Genomic DNA, 23675 nt, shown 5'->3' with positions numbered 1-23675 from the left:
ACCGGATGTTTTTTCCTGCTTTATCAAATATTAGTTGCCCAAAGAGCCGAGGGTCCATTTCTGGGCTCTCTATTCTGTTCCATTGGTCTATGTGTCTGTTTTTGTGCCAGTACCATGCTGTCTTTGTGATCACAGCTTTGTAGTACAGCTCGAAATCCGGCATTGTGATGCCCCCAGCTTTGTTTTTCCTTTTCAACAGTTCCTTGGAGATTCGGGGCCTTTTCTGTTTCCATACAAATTTAAGGACTGTTTGTTCCAGTTCTTTGAAAAATGTCCTTGGTATTTTGATCGGGATAGCATTGAAAGTGTAGATTGCTCTGGGTAGCATGGACATTTTAACTATGTTAATTCTTCCGATCCATGAGCATGGAATATCTTTCCATCTTTTTATGTCTTCCTCAATGTCTTTCAAGAGTGATTTATAGTTTCTAGAATATAGGTCCTTTACATCTCTGGTTAAGTTAATTCCAAGGTAACGTATGGTTTTTGGTGCTATTGTAAATGGGATGGATTCCCTAATTTCTCTTTCTTCGGTCTCGTTATTCGTGTATAGAAATGCAACTGATTTCTGAGCATTTATTTTGTATCCTGCCACGTTACTGAATTGCTCTATAACTTCTAATAATTTGGGAGTGGCTTCTTTTGGGTTTTCCATATAGAGTATCATGTCATCTGCAAAGAGAGACATTTTGACTTCTTCTTTGCCAATTTGAATACCTTTGATCCCTTTTTGTCGTCTGATTGCTGTTGCAAGGACTTCTAGTACTATGTTGAATAATAGTGGCGAGAGTGGGCATCCTTGTCGAGTTCCTGATCTTAAGGGAAAGGCTTCCAGCTTTTCTCCATTGAGAATAATATTTGCAGTAGGCTTTTCATAGATGGCTTTTATGAGATTGAGAAATGTACCTTCTATTCCTACACTCTGAAGGGTTTTAATCAGGAAAGGATGCTGTATTTTGTCAAATGCTTTTTCGGCATCGATTGAGAGGATCATATGGTTCCTGAGTCTTTTCTTGTTGATATGATGTATCACGCTGATTGATTTGCGAATATTGAACCACGCTTGCATCCCAGGTATGAATCCCACTTGATCGTGATGGATAATCCTTTTAATGTACTGTTGGATTCTATTAGCAAGTATCTTGTTGAGGATTTTGGCGTCCATATTCATTAGGGAAATCGGTCTGTAATTCTCCTTTTTGAGGGGGTCTTTGCCTGGTTTGGGGATCAAGGTAATATTGGCCTCATAGAATGAGTTTGGTAGCTTTCCTTCTGTTTCTATTTTTTGAAATAGCTTTAGGAGAATAGGTATTATTTCTTCTTTGAATGTTTGGTAGAATTCCCCAGGAAAACCGTCCGGGCCTGGAGTTTTGTTATTTGGAAGGTTGTTTATCACTGACTCAATTTCTTCATAATTAATTGGCCTGTTTAAGGAATCAATTTCTTCCGGTTTCAATCTTGGTAGTTTATAGGTTTCCAGGAAGGATTCCATCTCTTCCAGATTGCTTAGTTTATTGGCATATAGCTGTTGATAAAAATTTCTAATAATCCTTCCAATTTCAATGGTGCTCGTCGTGACCTCTCCTTTTTCATTCATAATTTTAATAATCTGGGTCCTTTCTCTTTTCTTTTGGATAAGTCTTGCCAGTGGTCTGTCAATTTTATTGATTCTCTCAAAGAACCAGCTTCTAGTCCTGTTGATCTGCTCTACTGTACTTCTGGTTTCTGCTTGATTGATTTCAGCTCTAATTTTGGTCAACTGCTTCCTCATGAGTGGATTAGGCCTGTCCCTCTGTTGCTGTTCCAGCTTCTTGAGGTGAGAATATAAAAACTGCATTTTAGATTTTTCTATTCTTTTGAGTGAGGCTTGGATGGCTATGTATTTCCCCCTTAGGACTGCCTTTGCAGTATCCCATAGGTTTTGGACTGTTGTATTTTCATTCTCATTGGTCTCCATAAATTGTTTAATTTGATTTTTGATTTCCTGGTTTATCGAGTCATTCCTGAGCAGGATGGTTATTAGTCTCCAAGTGTTTGAGTTTCTTCCAAATTTTTCCTTGTGGTTGAGTTCCAATTTCAGAGCGTTGTGGTCTGAGAATATGCAGGGGATAATTTCAACCTTTTGGTATCGGTTGAGACCTGTTTTGTGTCCCAGAACATGGTCTATTCTTGAGAATGTTCCATGGGCATTAGAATAGAATGAGTATTCTTTGGTTCTGGGGTGTAGTGTTCTATATATATCTATGAGGTCCAACTCGTCGAGTATGGCATTCAAAGCCTTTGATTCTTTGCTTAGTTTTTGCCAGGGTGTTCTGTCTATTTCTGATAGTGGAGTGTTGAGGTCCCCTACTATTAATGTATTTTCATTTATATGTCTCTTTATTCTGGATAAGAGTTGGCTTGTGTATCTTGCTGCTCCCCTGTTGGGGGCATATATATTTATAATTGTCATATCCACTTGTTGAATACTTCCCTTAAGAATAATATAGTGCCCTTCTGCGTCTCTAACTATAGTCTGTAGTTTAAAATCCAATTTATCTGATATGAGAATTGCTACCCCAGCTTTCTTTTGAGGTCCATTTGCGTGAAAGATGGTACTCCATCCCCTTACTCTCAGTCTGAATGCATCTTTGGGTTTGAAATGAGTCTCTTGTAGACAGCAAATGGATGGGTCATTTTTATCCAATCTGCAACCCTGTGGCGTTTTATGGGATGGTTCAAACTATTTACATTAAGACTGATTACTGATAGATATGATTTTAATGTTGCCAGTAAAGTCTTTTTTTGTATTGGCTGTGACTTTCTGTTCTGTATCACTCTTGGGGCCTTTTTACTTTTATAGAACCCCCCGTAATATCTCCCGTAGGGCTGGTTTCGTAGTTACAAAATTGGTTAGTGACTGGCGATTCTGAAATGTCTTTATTTCTCCATCAATTCTGAATGACAGTCTTGCTGGATAAAGGATCCTTGGCTGCATGTTTTTCTCTGAAAGAGCTTTAAATATGCTCCCCCAACCCTTTCTCTCATTCCAGGTCTGTGTAGACAGGTCTGACGTAATTCTGATGTTTTTGACTTGGTACGTGAGAAATTTCTTTGCCCTGGCCGCTTTCAATACTGTATCCTTGCATCTAATATTTGCGAAATGCACTATGACGTGACGTGGCGTAGGTTTGTCGTGGTTGAGCTTGGGAGGGGTCCTCTCTGCCTCTTGGACACGAATGTTTGTTTCCCTTGCTAGATTAGGGAAGTTTTCAGCTACAATTTGTTCAAATATCTCTTCTAGACCTCTGTTTTTCTCCACCCCCTCGGGGATGCCGATGATTCTAACATTGGATCGTTTCATTGAGTCAGTAATCTCCCGTAACCTACATTCGTGGGTGTGGATTTTTTTAAGACCATCTTCTATTTTCATTTTTTCCTCTATTAACCCATCCTCCAATTCACTAACCCGTTCCTCTGCTTCTGCGACCCTGGCTGTCAGAGCCTCTAGTTTTGCCTGCATTTGGCTCATAGAATTTTTAATTTCTGTCAGATTCGCTCTCATTTCTGTCCTTAGGGATTCTATATTCTCAGTAACCTTTTCGTTTATACTTTTTTCAATTCTACTCATCATTTTGACCATCGTTACTCTGAATTCCATTTCTGATAATTTGGTTACATCCATATCCATTATTTCTGTGGCAGAGGCCACAGTCTCACTGTCTTTTCTTTGCTGGGGGGAGCTTCTCCTTCTTGTCATTCTGATGAAGAGAGGTTGCGGGGTTTCCAGAGCCCAAATTATTGACTGGGTCCCAGGCCGTGCCCCTTGTTTTATAGGGATCTTAGGGATGTATGTGGGCTTCTTCTTTAAAGATTTTATTTATTTATTTATGTGGCAGCCAACCAGTGAGAGAGGGAACAGAAGCAGGGGAGTGGGAGAGGAAGAAGCAGGCTCCCAGCGGAGGAGCCCGATGAGGGACTCCTTTCCGGAACGCCGGGATCACGCCCTAAGCCGAAGGCAGGCGCTCAATGACTGTGCCACCCCGGCACCTCGGGTTGTGGGCTTCTTGATTTTTCAGCCTGCCTTCTGGGGGAGGGGCCCGCCGCGCAGATACTCAGGCAGCCCTGTTTGGGTAGAGTCTCCGTGTCCTCTGCGAGGGGGGATGGGGATAGGCATTCCCTGAGCCGGTATTTCCAGGCTTTTGTTCTCTGGCGGCTTTCCCTGGCGGTTTGCTGTGCCTCTTCTGAGAGTCAGAGCAGCAGCAGCAGCCAAATTTCAGCCTCTGTCTCAGAACAGAAGGATTGCGGCCCGTTCTCTACTAATGTTCTGGCCACTTTAACTCTGTTTCTGTTGGTGCTGCTCAACCCTGCAGCGTCCTGGGATGTGCGCCCCACACCCGGCGTCCCAGCCCTCACTTCCAGTGCCGGCGAGTCTCTGTCCTTTGTGTTTCTAATGCCGCCAGCCGCCAGCCGCCCCGCGCGCGCTCCCGGATCTCCCGGTCTCAGTCTGGATCCAGTGAGCGCACCGGGATTCCGGGGTTCTGCGAGATGCCTGGTGGTGCGCGCACCCGGCTCACGGTCTCAGTCTGCTGTTTTGCGGGTGCCGACTGTGAGCCCCGCCCGCTCTCCCGTGCAAGTGGCTACCGCTTCCCGGCGCCCGAACGCGGCGGCTCCCTCCCCCTTCCGTTTATCTTCCGATATCTGTGCACAGTTTCATGGCTCCCCGCTTCGTACCTCAATACTCAGCGCTGGAGATGTTCATTTGTAGAGATCCAGATGCGTCTTCCTGCGTCTCAGGCTGGTTCCGTGGTTGTTTAGGCTGGTCTGGTACCTATCCAGCTCAACTCGGAGGACCGGCTGAAAACGGTGTCTCCTACTCCTCCGCCATCTTAACTCCTCCCCTGTAATTTATTTTAAATATAAAATATATTTATTATAGTTGAGTATACGTGATTAGATAAGTTTTTTATGCATTGTGTCTTTGTTTTCTAGGATTCCTATCAGAAAATTCTTCTAGCCATATGTGAGCAAGCTGCTGAGACAAATAATGTTTATAAAAAGCACAGAATTCTTAAAATATATCACCTGTTTGTTACTTTATTACTGAAAGATATTAAAAGTGCCTTAGGAGGAGCTTGGGCCTTTGTTCTTCGAGATGTTATCTATACTTTGATTCATTATATCAACAGAAGGTACGTAATATATTTAGACAAATATGTAAGTTTTTTCTACCTTAATTGAAAATTTATCTAGTTTCAGAAGGTAGAAGCGAGAGTATTGCTTTCTTAATTTTGCTTTTTAATATTTATATATATCTCTACCCAATATTTTTTAAAAATTGCATTACTATTTCTCCAACTCTAGAAATACTAAGTACTAAGGGTCGTCAGCATTTTAAAATAAATGAATTTTAGATGGTTTGACATATTATGTCACTATGGCAGTTCTGGTCCCCAATTCCTGCGTGTGGGGAGGGTGGTGTTTCACACACACACATACAGGGAATCCTCCAGACACCAGCTGGGTGTTCTGTCATATTTAGTTGATTAGTGTCAGACCCCACGATTGAGGGCCCAGTGCTGCAAGACTCTGCCCCTCCTTCCTTTCAGATGCCAGTCACTGGCCCAGATTATCAGCTGTGCTTCTGACCAGCCAGGCCTATACTCTCCAGTGACTCTCTTTCTTGAGTTTGATTCGTTTGCTAAACTCAGGAACCTTGCAGAACTCAGGAAACCTGTTTACTGACTAAATTACCAGTTTATTACAAAAGAATTTAGCTCAGGCACAGGCGGATGGAAGAGATGTATCGGGAAAGGGGCTGGAGCTTCCCTGCCCTCTCCAGGGGCACCACTCTGCCCATGTCTGCACGGGGTCGCCAACCTGGAAGCTCCCAGAGCTGGTCCTTTTGGGTTTTTATGGAGGCCTCGTTACAGAGACATGCTGATGACATCACTGGCTGTTGGCTGTTGGAACGCAACCTCCAGCCCTTCTCCCCTCCCCAGATCAGAGGAGTGGGACTGATACTCCAACCCTCTAATCACAAGGTTGGTTCATGCAACCAGCCCCCGTCCTCAGGTGACCTAGGTGCTTTCAGAAGTTGGAGACACTTTTATTGCCCTCATAACTGGTGTTCCTAGAGTTTTAGGAGCTTTATGCCAGGAACAGGGATGAAGACCATATTATATTACTTACTATAAATCACAGTATCACAGTTACTGTAGATTTTGGGTGTATATTCAGTTTAAGTATCTTTATTCCTTTCCATTAATTTTGATGGTGTTTCTACTGTTTGTTTCTGATTACTACGTAACATTGCCTTCAAATGTGAGTTCTTAGAGCACGCAAAGAATATCTTTTTCCATTTTGTTTTGTCATATTTTTATTAATATCCTATTTTTATTTTAATTTGAATCATGTATATATAGTTATTCAGTCTTTATTTTCATTCACTGAATTTTTTAAAAAGATTTTATTTATTTATTTATTTGAGAGAGAGACAGAGCAGGAAAGAGCAAGCAAGCAGGGGGGAGGAGCAGAGGGAGAGGGAGAAGCAGGCTCCACACTGAGCGGGGAGCCCGATATGGGGTTTGATCCTAGGACCCCAGGATCATGACCTGAGCCAATGGCAGACGCTTAACTGACTGAGCCACCCAGGCGCCCCACGTTCACTTAAGTTTTTTTTTAAAGTTTCTGTATTATGATAAAATATGTAACATATAAAATTTGTTATTTTAACCATTTTAAGTGTCCAGTTCAGTGATACTAATTATGTTCACAGTGTTGCACAACCATCACCATCACCTATTTCCAGAACTGTCTCATTACCTCAGACAGAACCACTATACACATTAAACAATAACTCTACATTTCTCCTTCCCTTCAGCTCCTGATAACCTGTAATCTATTTCTTGTCTCTGTGAATTTGCCTATTGTAGATATTTCAAATAAGTGTAATTATAAAATATTGGTTGTTTTGTGTCTGGCTTGTTTCACTCGGCATAATGTCTTCAGGGTTCATCCTGCGTACGTGAATCATGTATCAGAACCTCGTTCTTATGTATGGCTGAATAGTATTCCGTTGTGGTGTGTGTGTGTGTGTACACTACAGTCTGTTTGCTGTTGATGAGCACTTGTGTCCCGTCTTTGGCTATTGTGGATAATGCTGCAGTGCACATAGGTTTATGGGTATGCGTGTGAGTGTTTTCAGTTCTTTGGGGAATATACCTAGGAGTGGCCTTGCTGGGTCCTATAATCATCCTATGTTTAACTCTTTGAGGAAGTGCTGGACTGTTTTCCACAGCAGCTGCACCATTTCATATTCTTCCTGCTGTGCACAAAAGTCCCAATGTCCCCCACATCCATACCTATGCTACTTATTTTCTGTTTTGTTTTTGGTTTTGTTTTAATTTTTATTATTATAGCAGCCTAATGGATGTGAAGTGGTATCTCATTGTGGGTTTTTTTTTGCATTTCCTTAATGACTAATGATGTTGAACATCTTTTCTTGTGCTTATTAACCATTTGTATACATTCTTTGGAAGAATGAATATTCAAGTACTTTGCCCATTTTTTTAGTTGGTTGTCTTTTTGTTGTTAAGCTATAGGATTTCTTTATGCATTCTTGATATTGAGCTCTTACTCTATGATTTGCAAATATAGTCTGGTTATCGAATCAGTATATATGATTTGCAAGTAGTTTATCCCATTCTGTACATTGTCTTTTCACTTTCCTGATAATGTCTTTTGATGCACAAAAATTTTTAATTTTGATGAAGTCTGATTTATCTTTTTCTTTCATTCCTCATGCGTTTGGTGTTTCATGTAAGAATCCATTGTCAAATCCAACCTCATGAAGATTACCACTATATCTTATTCTAAGAGTTTTATGGTTTTAGCTCTTCTATTTAGGTTGTTGATCCATTTTAATTTTTACATATGGTATGAGGTAGGGGTTCAGCTTCATTCTTGGGCATGTAGAAATCTAGTTGTTCTGCTATCATTTGTTGAAGAGACTATTCTTTCCCCAGTGAATGGACTTGGCACCCATGTCAAAAATCATTTGGCCATTGATGTGTGGATTTATTTATGGATTCTCAATTCTATACCCTTGGTTTGCCTTTATGCCAGTACCACTCTGTTCTGATTACTATAGCTTCATAGTAAGTTTTGAAATCTGGAAGTGGGTATCCTCCAATTTTGTTCTTTTTCAAGATCATTTTGGCGATTCGAGGTGCCTTGCAATTCTCCTATGAATTTAATGACCAGCTTTTTCATTTATGCAAAAAAAAGACTATTGGAATTTTGAATGAAATTGCATTGAATATGTGATCATTTAGGTAGTATTGAGATCTCAAAAATTTGTCTTCCAATCCATGAACATGGGATGTGTTTCCATTTATTTGGACTTTGTAAATTTATCCTTGCTTTACAGTTTTCAGTGTACAAGATTTTTGTATTTTTGGCTAAATTTATTCCCAGGTATTTAATTCTTTCAGATGCTATTGTAAATGGAATTGCTTTCTTAGTTTACATTTTAGATTGTTGTTGCTGATGTATAGAAATACAACTGATTTTGTGTGTTGATTTTTGTGTGCTGATCTTGTGATCTGCACTTTTGCTAGTTTATTTGTTACTAGTACATTTCTTGTGGATTTGTTGGGAGTTTATTTGTGTATAGAATCATGTCATTTATGAATATGTTTTTACTTTTTCTGATTTTGATGCCTTTTAGTTCTTGTCTAATTACTCTGGCTAGAAGTTCAATGCAGTGTTGAATAGCAGGGGTGAAGGTGGGCATCCTTATCTTGTTCCTGATCTTAGTGGGAAAACTTCCATTCTTCCAACATTGATTATGTTGTTACCTGTGGGTTTTTCATAAATTACCTTTATTACATTGGGTAAGTTCCTATCAATGTTTTCTCGTGAAAGGAGATTGAATTTTGTCAAATGCCTTTGCTGTGTTTATTGGAATGATCATGTATTTTCCTTCATTTTACTAATGTGATGTATTACATGGATTAATTTTCTTATATTGGCCTGCTCTTGTGTTCCCAGGATAAATCCTGCTTGCTTATGGTATATAATATTTTTAATAAGCTCTTAACATTCAGTTTGCTTGTACTTTTTTTGAGTTTTAAATCTATATTGGTTTTTTTTTTTTTTTTTAAGATATATTTATTTGACAGCACAAGTAGGGGGAGCTGCAGAGGGAGAGAGAGAAGCAGGCTTCCCACTGCGTAGGGAGTCTGACGACGTGGGGCTTGATCCCAGGAGCCTGGGATCATGACCCGAGCTGAAGGCAGACGCTTAACCAGCTGAGCCACCCAAGCTCCCCTTAAATCTATATTCCTAAGGGGCATTGAGTATTACAATTTTCCTGTGACGTATTTATTTTCCTTGATATTAGAGAATTTCTGGCCTCCTAGAGTGAGTTAGGAAGTATTCCCTACCATTCTATTTCTTGGAAGAGTTTGAGATAGACTGTTGTTAATTCTTAAGCGTGTGTTTGGTAGTGTTTTTCTAGTCTTTTTCCCCCCTAGTCGTCTTTTTTAATGTAGGTTGTTATTGCTACATATTTTCCTCTCAGTGCTGCCTTTGCTGCATTCCATAAATTGGGGTATGCTGTGCTTCTGTTTTCGTTTGTCTCTAAGCTCTTTTAGCGTATTTAAGACGGTTGTTTGACGCCTTTGTCTAGTAATGCCACTCTGTCAGCTTTCTCACGATCTGTTTCAAACAGTATATTTTATTTCTTTAGATGGGCCATCCTTTCCTACTCTCCTATTTCTTTGTATGCCTTGTGTTTGTTTTTTTTTTTTAAATGATTTTTTTTACCTTAAAATTTTTTTAATTAAAAATTTGTTATGTTAGGTTCAGGTGTATAATGTAATGATTCAACAGTTTTATACATTATTCATCATGATAAGCATCCTCTTAATCCTCTTTATCTGTTTCACCCATCCCTCACCCTCCTCCCCTTTGGCAGGCTCCAGTTTGTTCTCTGTAGTTAAGAGTCTTTTTGTCTGTCTTTTTTTTCTTTGTGTTTGTTTTGTTTCTTAAATTTCACATATGAGTGAAATCGTATGGTATTTGTCTTTCACTTATTTCACGTAGCGTAATACCCTCTAGGTTCATCCATGTTTTCACAAATAGCATGATCTCGTTGTTCATGATCACACAATGTTCCACTGTGTGTGTGTGTGTGCACGCGTGCACTATATCTCGTTTTCATATTCACCCATCGATGGACACTTGGGCTGCTTCCATACCATGACTACTCTAAAAAATGCTGCTGTAAACATAGGGGTGCACATATCTTTTTGAATGAGTGTTTTCATCTTTGGGTAAATGCCCAGTCATGGAATTATTGGATCACATGGTAATTCTATTTTTAACTTTTTTTTGAGGAAGCTCCAGACTGTTTTCTACAGCAGCTGCAGCAGTTTGCATTCCCACTGACAGTGCATGAGGGTTCCTTTTCCTTCACAACGTCTCCAACACCTGTTATTTCTTGTCTTTTTGATACAAGCCGTTCTGACAGGTGTGAGGTGATACGTCATGTGGTTTCGATTTGCATTTGCCTGATGATGAGTGATGTAGAGCATCTTTTCTTGTGCCTTTTGGACATTTGCCTGTCTTCTTTGGGGAAGATGTCTGTTCAAGTACTCTGCCCATTTCTAAATCAGATTATTTTTTGATTGTTGAGTTGTGTAAATTCTTTATATATTTTGGATATTAACCCTTATCAGATATGTCATTTGAAGATCTCATGTCTTGCCTTGTTGTTCTGTTGACGGTTTCCTCTGCTATGCAAAGGCTTTTTATTTTGGTGTACTTCCAGTAGTTTTTTTTGGTGTGTTTTTTGTTTGTTTTTGCTTTTGTTTCCCTTGCCTGAGGAGGCATATCTAGAAGAATTTTTCTTTGGCTGATGTCAAAGAAATTACCGTCTGTGTTTCCTTCTAGGAGTTCTGTGGTTTCAGGTTTCACTTTAAGGCTTAATGCATTTTGAGTTTATTTCTGTATATGTTGTAAGAAAGTCGTTTAGTTTCATTCTTTGGCATGTAGCTGTCCAGTTTTCCTGACATCATTAGTTGAAGAGACTGTCTTTTCCCTGTTGTATTGTCTTGCCTCCTTTGTCATAGATTAATTGAACATATGAGCATGGATTTATTTCTGGGCTCTCTGTTTTGTTCTGAAAACTGGATATTTTACTATTATAATGTAACTGGGGAAGTCAGATTTTCCCCTCCCCAGGGCTTGACTTTTTTTTAATTGTTGAAGGCCGTTGTGGTCCATTTGTTTCATGAGTATACCTAACTCTTTGTGCAGAGAGTGTATTCCTTGATGTGTGTGGCTACTGAAGCCTATTCCTTGACTTGCGTTCAGGTAGTGTTTTGACAGAGATTTCCTTGAATGCTGGGAGTGAGTGAAGGAGAGAGAATGAGAATCTTCCCTAATTTCTGTGGACTGGCTCTGTGTTAGGACTCTTCTTCAACACTTAGGCAGGTTTGCACTGAGCCTAGGGATTAGCCCAAAGTGAAAGTTTGTGGTCTTCTCAGATGTTTTTTGAGCGAGCGTCTTACACTGGGCATGTGTGTGGCTTTCTCAATTTCCCAGATACAGGTGTGATTTTGAATGCTCTAATTTCACAAGGAAATTGTCTTCCCAGCTTTTCACCCTAGGCTTTAGGCAGTCTGTTGTATGGCTCAACAGTAATCTTTTGTTCCTCACAGCCGTGGGTAGTTGGTGAGTTTTATGGTGCTTTCAAGCGTGCTCAAGGCTTTTCCAGCCTGGGGAGATCCAGGTTAAACAAATCAGAGCTAAGCCCCTTACATTATCATTTATTACCAGCCCCAGACTGGTTTGGAACAGATGTATACAAGAGTTTGCAAATATGGTCTGCTATGCTCCCTCCAGAGCCTGAGCCGGGACCCCGTATTGGGAATGGGGACTGTAGGTTTCATGGCAACTGCCAAGCTGGGGAGGGAGTAACGGGGGAAAGGCAAGTAAAACACCACAGGGTTTTCCTACAGTTTTTGAGTTGCCTTTTTTTTTTTTTTTTAAACTTAGCATTTGCTTGCTTGCTGTGTAAATCTTTGTTTTACCGAGTTCTGACGGTTCTGCCTGTTTTTCAGTATCTCTGTCGGGAGGAGAGATTGGCGCTATCTACCCTGTCAGTTTGCTGATGTCACTTCTCTTTTTGGCTTTTAAACCTTCTTAAGGAATTAAATATGAAAGTGACTTCTATGTCAGGCCACTTCAGAATGAGAGCTGCTGAATGAAAATGACTTTGAGCTTCTGTGAAAGTAGTTCCTAGAACTTACCACTTTCTTTCCTGTGTTAGGCCTTCTCGTTTCGTGGATGTGTCGTCACGGAGCTTCTCCCTGTGTTGTGACCTGTTAAGCCAGGTTTGCCACACGGCAGTCACTTACTGTAAGGACGCTCTGGAAAATCATCTCCACGTGATTGTTGGCACACTTATACCCCTTGTGGACGATCAGATGGAGGTGCAGGGACAGGTACTTCCCCAGATCCTCTTCGCAGATATTTGAAGTAACGTTGATGAAGTGTTCGTGGAAGGAGCTGCGTGTTTTACGTTTACTGGTGTAGTCAGTCATTTTGATGAATTAATATTTGTAATCATTTAATTACAGAGCACCTAGTAATTTTGATCTTACAAATAACCTAAGAGTTTGTGTGTCTTAGGTTGAAGTGTAGAGGTGATAAAAACCAGGGACAGCGGTTGACCTCACTGTCACGGTGCATGAGGTATTCTGTGGAATGTCCCAGTAATACTGGCCCTTCTCTATCCCAGTGCTCATCCTGTAGCAGCACCTTACGTATCTGTTGAATCACTTGAAAGCACAGAAACGGTCCTAGGTGCTACTGTAGAAATAATTAGAAGATTTTATCTGAACTGGGCTAGTAGAGTCGTTATCATTTATTACGGTAGATTTGGTGGTTTTACTTTGAAATATAATTAAACCATTTTTCCCTTTTGATTTTTTTTTTAATTATGTTTAGGTGTTGGACTTGTTGAAATACTTAGTGATAGATAACAAGGATAATGAAAACCTCTATATGACAATTAAACTTTTAGATCCTTTTCCTGACCATGATGTCTTTAAGGATTTGCGCATTACTCAGCAGAAAATTAAATACAGTAAAGGACCCTTTTCGCTTTTGGAGGTAATAATTATTCCATCATTGTACTATTTTTATTAGGGTAGAGAGCAGTAGTTTTTGAAAACTTGCAGTTCTCTAAAAGTAAAAAACTGAATCTTTTTTAAAAGATATAAAAAAATAAGATTTGCCCTTTCAACAAATAAAAAGTGAAATCTTAATATATTCTCTTGTATTGCAGTAAAAATTTAAATATCAAAGTTTCTTGATTAAGATCTAAAATTAAATAAGAAATATCTAAAATATGCTTGGTTTTCATACACATCAAATCTATTAATATCTCAAAATTACCATCTGATCCTTTGAGGGACAATTTAATGTTTGAATTAGAGATGATATTTGAATTTTTAAAGAGTTTTTCAAGTTTTAATCTTATTTTAATCTTTTTTTTTTTTAAGATTTTATTTATTTATTTGACAGAGAGACAGCCAGTGAGAGAGGGAACACAAGCAGGGGGAGTGGGAGAGGAAGAAGCAGGCTCCCAGCAGAGGAGCCTGATGTGGGGCTCGATCCCAGGATTCTGGGATCACGCCGTGAGCCGAAGGCAGACGCTTAACGACTGAGCCACCCAGGCGCCCCTAATCTTACTTTAATTTTTATAAACTTTGAAATTATGTTCAGGTCAAGTTTTTGATACAAATGTTATAATTTTAAAACCATACTCTATCTCTGACTATCAGTATGACAGTTAAATAGTACTAAGATGTAAAACTAGAGTTACAGTACTAAATAAGTAGAAATTTAAGCTTTTTCCTTTGAAGGATGCTATTACAATCTTAAAATCTTAAGTATGTTATCAGAGACAGTCTGTTAGAATTTAAGTGATTACAACATTGGCAGATTTGAAATGGAAGAAGTCATTTATTTCTACCTCGTGTGGTAATAACAGTGATTATGAGTCAATGTGTATGAAAGGCATTTACTAATTTTTTTATGTTTTATTTGATAGACTTCATACATATCCAAAAAGCAAGTTACATTTTTAACTAATTTTCTCTTTTAGGAAATAAATCATTTTCTCTCCGTGAGTGCTTATGATGCCCTTCCCCTGACAAGGCTGGAAGGCCTGAAGGATCTCCGCAGACAGCTAGCTCAGCATAAGGACCAGATGGCCGGCCTCATGAGAGCATCTCAGGGTACTGGTGTTAATGACGCGGGGTTATTTGTACCTGTTTGTTTCGGAAGAGTCTTTTATAAATTCTTGCCCTTTGTTTAACTGCTGTGGACTTACTTTTGACTCTCAGCATGTAGTTCATCATTTCCCATCCAACCGTGAAAGAGATCGTGAGTGGTCTCCTCACCTTGAATTAACCCCATTTTATCCATTGTCCACACGTCTGCCAGAACGGTTTCTCTGAACCCAGACATGATCGTGTTACTCTACTGCTTGACAAGTTTTAACCACTTCCTGCCTGAAAGGAACATTTGAATTCCTCAGAGCCAGGCGTACGCGTAGTCTGTCTGCGCCTGTTGCTCCAACTTGTTTAAGTAAAAGAAATATGTCCCACTTTAGGTCTCTTATGTATGTGCATATGTGTAATCATGGATGTATATGTGGGCATGTTTTTCTATATAAACACATATTTGTATATGTGTTTCTAGAATTTTTTTTTTTTAAAGATTTTATTTATTTATTCACCAGCGAGAGAGGGAACACAAGCAGGGGGAGTGGGAGAGGAAGAAGCAGGCTCATAGCGGAGGAGCCTGATGTGGGGCTCGATCCCATAATGCCGGGATCATGCCCTGAGCTGAAGGCAGACGCTTAACCGCTGTGCCACCCAGGCGCCCCGTTTCTAGATTTTTTTTTTTACTTAATTTTTATGTTGATTTGATTTGAGTTTAGGTTTTTCTAGTATTGTACTTGGAGAAATTTTTTCTACTTAGGTTTCGATTTTCATCTTTTGTCCATTAAGGTAATGTAATTAAATTTCCGTTGTGATTTCCATTGTGGTTTTTTTTTCCAGTAGTTTTATTTTTTATTTTTTTAAAGATTTTATTTATTTATTTATTTATTTATTTGAGAGAGAACATGAGCGAGAGAGCACAAGCAGGCAAAGAGGCAGGCAGAGGAAGAGGGAGAAGCAGACTCCCCGCTGAGCAGGGAGCCCAACGTGGGACTTGATCCCAGGACCCTGGGATCGTGACCTGAGCCAAAGGCAGACGCTTAACTGACTGAGCCCCTCAGGTGCCCCTCCAGTAGTTTTAGAAACTAATTTTGGTCTTGATCATGAGCTCAGAGTTTGGAGTGCATTTGTTCTGAGACGCACGTGTGTGTGTGTGTGTGTGTGTGTGTGTGTGTGTGTGTATAAAAGATGAACACATCCATGTTTGGGTAATTTACTGGTGCAGACCTGTCTTGTCCAAAACAGCCACTAGTTGTTTTTAGCTATTTAATTCAGTGAATTCAAGTTTAATGCAATTTAAAATTTAGTTTCTTCATCATCCTGGCACACATCAGGTTCTCAGTAGTAACCAGGCTAGTGGCTGTTGTTGGACAGTGCACGTTACGGAACATTTCTGTCATTGTGGAGAGTTCTCTAGGACGTTGCTGGTCTAGACTCAATCTAGGGGTTAAAGACCAACGTGTGTTTCCAGGGTCTCTTGTTGGTTAATATTGAATGATTTTTGTGTTTAACTCTTAGTGATTTTGCTAAGGTATCGGCTGATTGGCACAACTTATTAGGCTGTTTCTCTTTCTCTGCCAGATATTGCTTCACTTTCACTTTTACATGGTTCTGTTTTATAAGGAAGCTCAAATACATTCACGTTATGTTTTTTGACCTGCTTGTGATTTAAAACCTTGTTTTTAAAAGACTTTATGAAAGTTTTCTAGTCAGATAATTTAATCTATAAATACATTGTAAAGAAACATGTTTTCTACATTGTAGTTGAAACTAATTTTTATACACTGCTCCTAGATAACCCGCAGGACGGCGTAATGGTGAAGCTCATTGTCAGCTTGTTGCAGTTATGCAAGATGGCGGTGAACCACACTGGTGAAAGAGAAGTTTTAGGTAAACTCCTTGGCTAAATGAATATGAGTTTTTATGTTCGTGTGGTCATCTCTGTTTTCAAATTCAGTAAAAGTTTGTCATTTGGGATAATAGGGCAATGTGAGATGCTAGCTGAGGTAGGTTTCTGTTTAGTTCAAGTGTCCCTAAGCAGCCCTCTTTTCATATTTTCCTTCCTTAAACATTTGCATAAAGTGAAAAGTTAGTGATTAATATGTATGCATCACTGTTCATTTAAAAATGCCTTATAAATATTTAGGAAAGTCAGAAATATTTGTAGTGTTAAGTTGCAAGTAAACAGACTTTCTGATATGTTTTGTAAATATAACTGACCAGTACTTCATCTTTTTTATAGGGCAGAGTAAGAATGAGGATTTGGAGGGCTAGGTGAATTAAATCAGATGTGAAAGCCGCATCCCGGCCCTTTCCTACCACCATTTGGGGGGTATCCTAGTGTAAGATAAATGGCCACCACACATCCCGCCTAGAAGAGGTGTTTAGACTTAGTGGTCACAGGATGGAGACACTGATTGACGTCATCTTGAGGTTGTCATGATAACATTGCTTCAAATAAGAAAAATGGGAGGAATAAGAGGTCCGTCAAGATTTTGCTCTCTTTCAGTGGAGTCTGTCTGCTCAGTGGGAGCCTAGTAACTAGGGCGCTCCTTTATTTTGAAAATTTTTCACAAGCAGAAGGTACCTGTGCATGTAGCTCCCAGACGAGGAAACAGAGCCTTACGAGCACCTGGAAGTTTCCTTTGACCAAGGAATTCACACGTTTGTCCGTAATTTAACTGTTTCTAGGGACAGAGCTGATTTGCTCCAGGAGCCCTGAGTGCCTTTCCTGTGGAGCATCAGATCTTAGTGTGGTTATTCATCAGTCCTAGTGGTGCAAGACTGAAAGCTTTCACCCCCAGGTCAGGAAGGAGACGAGGTTGCCTGCTTTCACCAGTGCTGGGCCAAGTTGTACTGGAAGTTCTAGCCAGAGCCGCGGAACAAGGGGAAAAGAAAACGCATCCAGACTGGAAAGAAAAATGTAAAACTGTCTCTGGTCACAGATGACATGATCCTATATCTAGAAAATCCCAGACAATCTACAGAAGTCTACGGTAATAATGCTAATAAATGAGCTCAGCACAATTGCAGGGTATAGGATCCATACACAAAATTTAGTTGTGTTTCTATACGCCATCAGTGAACATTCTCAAAAGAAAATTTCATTCCATTTACAAGTCTGCTTATAATAGCGTCTAAGAGAATCCAGTGCTTGGGGGTAAGTTCAATCAAGGAAGTGAAAGACTTGTAACAATCTGTTGGTTAGAAGTGAGTCACCAGGTACGCCCCATACTAAAGTGGGAGGAACTAGGGCTACAGCTTCTGAAGGGAGAGCTATCGAAAAATTTGTGAGCGTATTTTCATAAATTCCCTCATGACTGGGAGAGAGCATGAGGGAGTTCTCTGGCAGGAACTGCTCTGTCTTCATCTGGGTAGTGATAACACAGGGGGAAAAAAATGTGTGTGTGAATTTTCACGGAACCGAGTGTTTAAGATTTAGGTACTTTATTTATGTAATACCTCGAAAATGTTTTACCGGCTTTAAAGTCTGCTGCTGCATTCATGCGGTAGCTGTGTTGAGACTGTCACCCTCACTCTCTGTGTTCTGTTACTGATTTCTCTCTCCTGGATATGACTTTATAGCGGAAAATATCTTTTGCCCACATGGATATATAAAGAAAATGCTACAATATATAGTAGCTTCTTTAATCTATTCAGAATCTTTGAGAAACCACTTAAATCTTGAAGGATGACACAACATATTTTTGAAACTAGAAAACTTGTTTTATGGGAGATCTTTTAGCTACAACTGTACTGAAAAGGAATTTCTAAATATTACAGAGGCTGTTGGAAGCTGCCTGGGAGAAGTGGGTCCTGTCGATTTCTCCACGATAGCTCTACAGCACAGCGGAGATACGTCTTCTACCAAGGCCCCTGAGTTGTTTGAAGATAAAGAACTTCAGTGGACCTTCATAACCCTGACCTACCTGAATAACACGCTGGTAGAAGACTGGTGAGTGTGGAATGGCCCTGTGTGTCTTCTTGCACCTGCTTCGTCTGACATTCAGGGAAATTGATACTTTACATGAATTAACATCTCCTGAAACTAAAGCATTCTTCTTTAAGTTGCCAGACTTTTCTTTTAATCTCAAGTATTTTAATTAGAAATCATTGTATTTTTATTCATTCCCATAATCCCTGAAGCCCTACTATGTGCCAGGCACTGGAGTCACTGATGAGCATACCAGACAAGGTCCATGTTAAATTCTAGTGACAATAGACAGACAAACAATAAGAAAACTGCCAGGTGGTTCGCTACAGAACATTAACAGTAGGGGAATTGCAAAAGGGCATGTTCTGGGCACTCGTCAAAATCAAAGGCACCACGCTCATTGAGAGGATTTTGATCCTTTCAAGTAAGTCCTAGAGAAGAAGCCTCATAACTCCAAAAATCTTGTTCATCAGACAGGGTTTTCTTTTGCTCATTGACTCTTTGTGCCAAACGAAATTGCAGCAGATTCTATCCTAATTTCTGCTTGGTGGCTGTCAGATCACTTTCACTTTCTGTCTTTGTCCCCCTCCCCCTCCCGCAGGGATTAGTAACTCAGATTTACTGAAGGAGTATTAAAAACTGTTTGATAATTTTGGCATTGATGCTGTAGAATTTTTAATTATAGAATTTTTTTTTTTAAGATTTTATTTATTTGAGAGAGAGAGTGAGCGAGAGAGAAAGAGGGAGAGAGAGATAACACAAGGGGGAAGGGGCAGAGGGAGAGGCAGACTCCCCGCTGAGCAGGGAGCCTGACCTGGGGCTCGATCTCAGGACCCTGGGATCATGACCTGAGCTGAAGGCAGACACTTAACCCACTGAGCCACCCAGGGACCCCTAGAATTTTTTTTACAGATGTAAAATTTCCTAATGTAAAAACTGCCTGACACAGCTGACCTTTACACTTTATAGTTGAACAACACAGGTTGTAACTGCCTGGGTCCACTTCTATGTGGATTTTTTTCTATAAATACAGTATGGTACTGTAAATGTATTTTCTTTCCCTTATGATGTTCTTCAGAACATTTTCTTTTCTCTAGATTATTTTGTTGTAAAAATACAGTATGTAATGCATACAAATATATAAATATATGTTAATTGACTGTGTTATCTGTATGTCTTCCTGTCAACAGCAGGCTGTGGGTGGTTAAGTTTTGGGGGAGTCAGGATTTATACACAGATTTTGACTGTAGGGATCAGTGTTCCTAACTCGTTCAAGGGTCAACCTGTAATATAAATTTAAAATTTTAGATTTACATTTTTTACTGGAGGTTGTTTCACATTCACCAGTACTTGATACACTTTATAGGCTTCTGAATTCTGTTTTCAGTGTCAAAGTGCGATCAGCTGCTGCTACCTGTTTGAAAAGCATTTTAGCCACAAAGACTGGACATAGTTTCTGGGAGATTTATAAGACGACACCTGATCCCATGCTGATCTACCTACAGCCTTTCAGAACATCAAAAAAAAAGGTCTCTCAAATAATATACGTTTATTGAATACCCACTGTATCTGGAACAGTTCTGTTTGCTGTGGGATATGAATATCCAGTTGCTTAAATAGTATTATACTAACATTTAACCTTTCTTAGAAGTAATTCCAACTGCACTTGAATCCAGGGGATTTGTGTTTTTAATTATAGCGGTGTGGAAGAGTTGAGATAGAAAGCTCAACTTTCGAATAATTTGGGGGATAAGAGGAGTTCTTCACGATAGGCCTTTCTTCTTAGGGGTACAAAACCCTTTCACGGATCCCATGAAATCCATTGATGTTGGGTGTGGTTTGTACGTGTTGTGCGACAAGCAGGTGTTTATTGCCATAGGAAGTTAAAGTATCACAGCCCCCTAGTGAAATATAAGATGACCTGTAGATTTCTCCCTTTTTCCACTTTAATATCATAACAACGTTTAACTGAAAGGACTCTGAAGGATATATAAGAACTCTTGCTTCTCTTTCAGTCCAAGCATTCCACTTTAATATTTTCTTTTCATAAAGCAATTGGGAGATAAACAGTAGAATTTTCACCAGATTAACTCCAGGACATATACCCATTGTTGTAATAGTCTTTTTAATATATCATAAAAATAATTTTGGTCTTAGTGAGATTACTGGTAATATAAACTGTTAATAAAACCAGTAATGTGATCCGTAAAACACTGTAGTTTTAACATTTTGAAGTCAGTTTTCTGTGGTAGACTTGGACTGGTTTCGTCCATGAGACCAGTGAGGTAGAGAGTTTGTGATGTGTGTGATACTAGTGAGCTAAGAGTAGAACTCAAGCATTCTGCAGTGTAGACCAGTAATTTTTTTATCATACCACTTGGCCTTCTGTATAAACATAAATGTATTTTAATTTTAAGAGTTACTCATTGCCTCCAGAATTATTTTTAACTATATTTAGTTTGGTTTGGAAACAGGTTTATACCTAGATGTTTGTTCTGCGTAGGAAAGATAAAATGTATTTCTAATTACCTTATTCACATGTTTTGACTATTTCCTTTCTAGTTTTTAGAAGTCCCCAGACTGGAGAAAGAAAGTCCGTTAGAAGGCCTGGATGATATGAGCCTGTGGATTCCTCAAAGTGAAAATCATGACATTTGGATAAAGAGGCTGACTTGTGCCTTTTTGGATAGTGGAGGCACGAAAAGTGAAATTCTTCGATTATTAAAGCCCATGTGTGAAGTAAGAAGATTAATTAGTCTGCCTCAATCCCTTTCTACCTGTGCTTTTTGTATTTGAGCCTTCTCTTAACAGTTTTCTTTGGTTGTCCCTTTCCGTTTGGGTTCTGTGTCCATATTTATGGCCTCTCTTTCTAAAAAGAGTGTGGCGGTCATGCACACCGTCTCCGTGAAGCATCACCTGCGCTCAGCTGTTGGGATCCATCAACCGCATCTTTATGGAGCTAGAACTTTGTGCTGTTGGTTTCAGCTGTGGGGTCGTTACGTACCCGATGAGATCTAAAGCCTTCTTGAATAATTTGTAACTAACAGTAGTTAAAACACTGATGATTATAAATTAATCAGAAGTCTGCTTTTTTTGGTTAATTTTTTAAGGTCACCGTCATTTACTTTCCCTAGTATACTTTCTTGAGTAAGGAAAAGAGGGAAGCAGTTAACATTGCTTTTTAATTTTTATTTATTTTTTATTTTTTTAAAGATTTATTTGTTTATTAGAGAGAGAGTGAGCAAGCACTCTTTCTGTCCCTTCCCACAGAGGGAGAGAAAGAGAGAATTCCAAGCAGGTGCCATGCTGAGCGTGGAGCCCGATGCAGGACTCTGTCTCATGACCCTGAGATCACGACCTGAGCCAAACCAAGGGTTGGATGCTCAACTGATTGTACCAGTCAGGCACCCTGCTCTCTTATTTTTGAAGGTCTAATACAGTTTATTTCGGTAGAGTAAAGGTCTATACCAAATCAAACACAAAATTTACACGCTTTTATCAAATATGCCACCCAAAACAGTATTATATGGTGATGCTCTAAGACTTTAATGCTAACCTAATTTATATTGTACCATCAAGCACGATTCAGTGACAGTGTGAAAACAAAATATCTGACTGGTTCAGACATCTACCAGCTAAAAGTAACTCACTGATAGACAACGGCGTGGATGGAACTAGAGGATATTATGCTAAGTGAAATAAGTCAGTTAAAGATAAATACCATTTGATTTCACTCATATGTGGAATTTAAGAAACAAAACAGATGAACGTAGAGGAAGGGGGGAAAAGAAAGAGAGGGAAATAAAGCATAAGAGACTCCTCATGATAGAGAACAGACGGAGGGTTGAGGGAGGGACGTGGGAGTGGGGGGGTTAGACAGGTGATGGGCATCGAGGAGGGCTCTTGGGGGCACTTATGGTGGGTGTTGTATGTAAGTGGTGCATCACCGAATTCTACTCCTGAAACCAATTTTACCATATATGTTAACTAACTAGAATTGAAGTAAAAACTTGAAATAAAAAAACAAACTGATGGAGAAGAGAGTATTTTGATAAAGTGCCCTCATTGGAAGCCGTTGAAAAAGCAGTCCTTCCTTCTAACAGAAGAAGTGTTGGCAGTGCCCGAATCCCGCACTCTCTGCAGTACTACCTGGTGCGCGTACTAGGTCAGCTTGTTTGGAGCCTGGACACGCAGCGCGTGTCCCGCTAGTGAACATAGCTAATATATTTTTTTATAAAGTTCTGACTTGGCGCCACAGGGTAAAATGTTCCAAATACACATAGACACCACACCCCAATTCCAAATTCCTTACATCCTTTATTTCTAAAACTGCTGTTTGATTTGTTAGTTTAAAAAGAAAGAAGTGTGCATTTGGTCATCTGTCATCTGTTTTGTGACTGTAGTGTGTGATGAGTGTAGGAAGCGAGTACCTTGACAAACATAAGGGTGAGTGCTATTTTAATGTGCCGCAAGTGTTACTTTCCTACACGTTGGAATGTATCACAAATAAGTACCCAAATTGTATACTCAAAGTGGAGTTTATTAAAATAATAAACATTTGAACATGAGTGTTGTAGCTTTTCACTGAGTGTAGAAAATGTACAAAAATCAGATTTTCAGATTTTCTCTTAAACTTTGATGCCCTATTTTCTTTTATATCAAATTAGAAAACTGTGTGTTATTAGTAACACTTCCCAACTATGACATTTTATTTGCAGTCGTGACATAATAATTTCATTCTAAACATTATCCTATTTCATTATGTGCATATGGCCTAATTGGAAATGAACAGTTGTCGTGTAACTAACACGTGTGTTTCACATCGATACTCTGGGTTACTTTGATTTTTCTTGAGCGCTGCCTGGTACATGCACTTTGTGTTTTAGAGATAACATTGAGTTCATGACAGATTCGTCTGTCATTTTTCTTTTAAGTCTAATATGCCAATAACAGGGAATAAAAATGTTAAGTGAAATAGAGTATTTTCACTCAGACTGTTGACTCGATGTGTTCCAGGTGAAAACTGACTTTTGTCAGGCTGTGCTTCCATACTTGATTCATGATGTTTTACTCCAAGATACAGAGGAATCCTGGAGAAGTCTGCTTTCTGCGCACATTCAGGGATTTTTCACTAACTGTTTCAGACACTCCTCACCACCGAGCCGATCCACGACCCCTGCCAATTTGGATTCAGGTATTCTGTTAAATTTCTGGCATTTGTACTGTTAACTTCTCAGTTCTAGAGAAAGATTTGTTGGAATTCCTTCAGGATGCTGTATTGGCTTAATGCTGTAACCTCTAAATATTTATTTTCTCATCATCTGTAGAATGGAGATGAAAGTCGTAGCCCGTTTTCAGTGAGATCATATACGTAAGGCCCCTGGGATCATGCTTGGTGAATAGTACTCCCTCCGGGGTTGTGGCTGCTAAGAGTGGAGCAGCTGACTGAGCACTCGGTG

At 39.5% G+C, this 23675-nt stretch overlaps 1 protein-coding gene across 3 annotated transcripts in view; it reads left to right on the top strand.

Annotated features, from left to right (window-relative positions):
- LOC123792533 (serine-protein kinase ATM) overlaps nucleotides 1–23675 on the top strand; it is a 126395-nt gene that overhangs the window by 60085 nt on the left and 42635 nt on the right. For all 3 annotated transcript variants that reach the window (XM_087868467.1, XM_087868466.1, XM_045797711.2), the window contains 9 exons: nucleotides 4972–5171; nucleotides 12320–12494; nucleotides 13000–13164; nucleotides 14162–14294; nucleotides 16077–16172; nucleotides 18066–18237; nucleotides 19604–19745; nucleotides 20779–20955; nucleotides 23233–23410. In XM_087868467.1, the coding sequence (XP_087724593.1) occupies nucleotides 4972–5171; nucleotides 12320–12494; nucleotides 13000–13164; nucleotides 14162–14294; nucleotides 16077–16172; nucleotides 18066–18237; nucleotides 19604–19745; nucleotides 20779–20955; nucleotides 23233–23410 (1438 nt within the window). The remainder of the gene's footprint in view (nucleotides 1–4971; nucleotides 5172–12319; nucleotides 12495–12999; nucleotides 13165–14161; nucleotides 14295–16076; nucleotides 16173–18065; nucleotides 18238–19603; nucleotides 19746–20778; nucleotides 20956–23232; nucleotides 23411–23675) is intronic.

Source organism: Ursus americanus, chromosome 16 (assembly GCF_024610735.1).
Source record: "Ursus americanus isolate L20-20 chromosome 16, mUrsAme1.1.p, whole genome shotgun sequence".
In the NCBI taxonomy this organism is placed as follows: domain Eukaryota; kingdom Metazoa; phylum Chordata; class Mammalia; order Carnivora; family Ursidae; genus Ursus; species Ursus americanus.
Note: the sequence above shows the minus strand (reverse complement) of the source record. Positions and strands in the feature narration are given on the sequence as shown.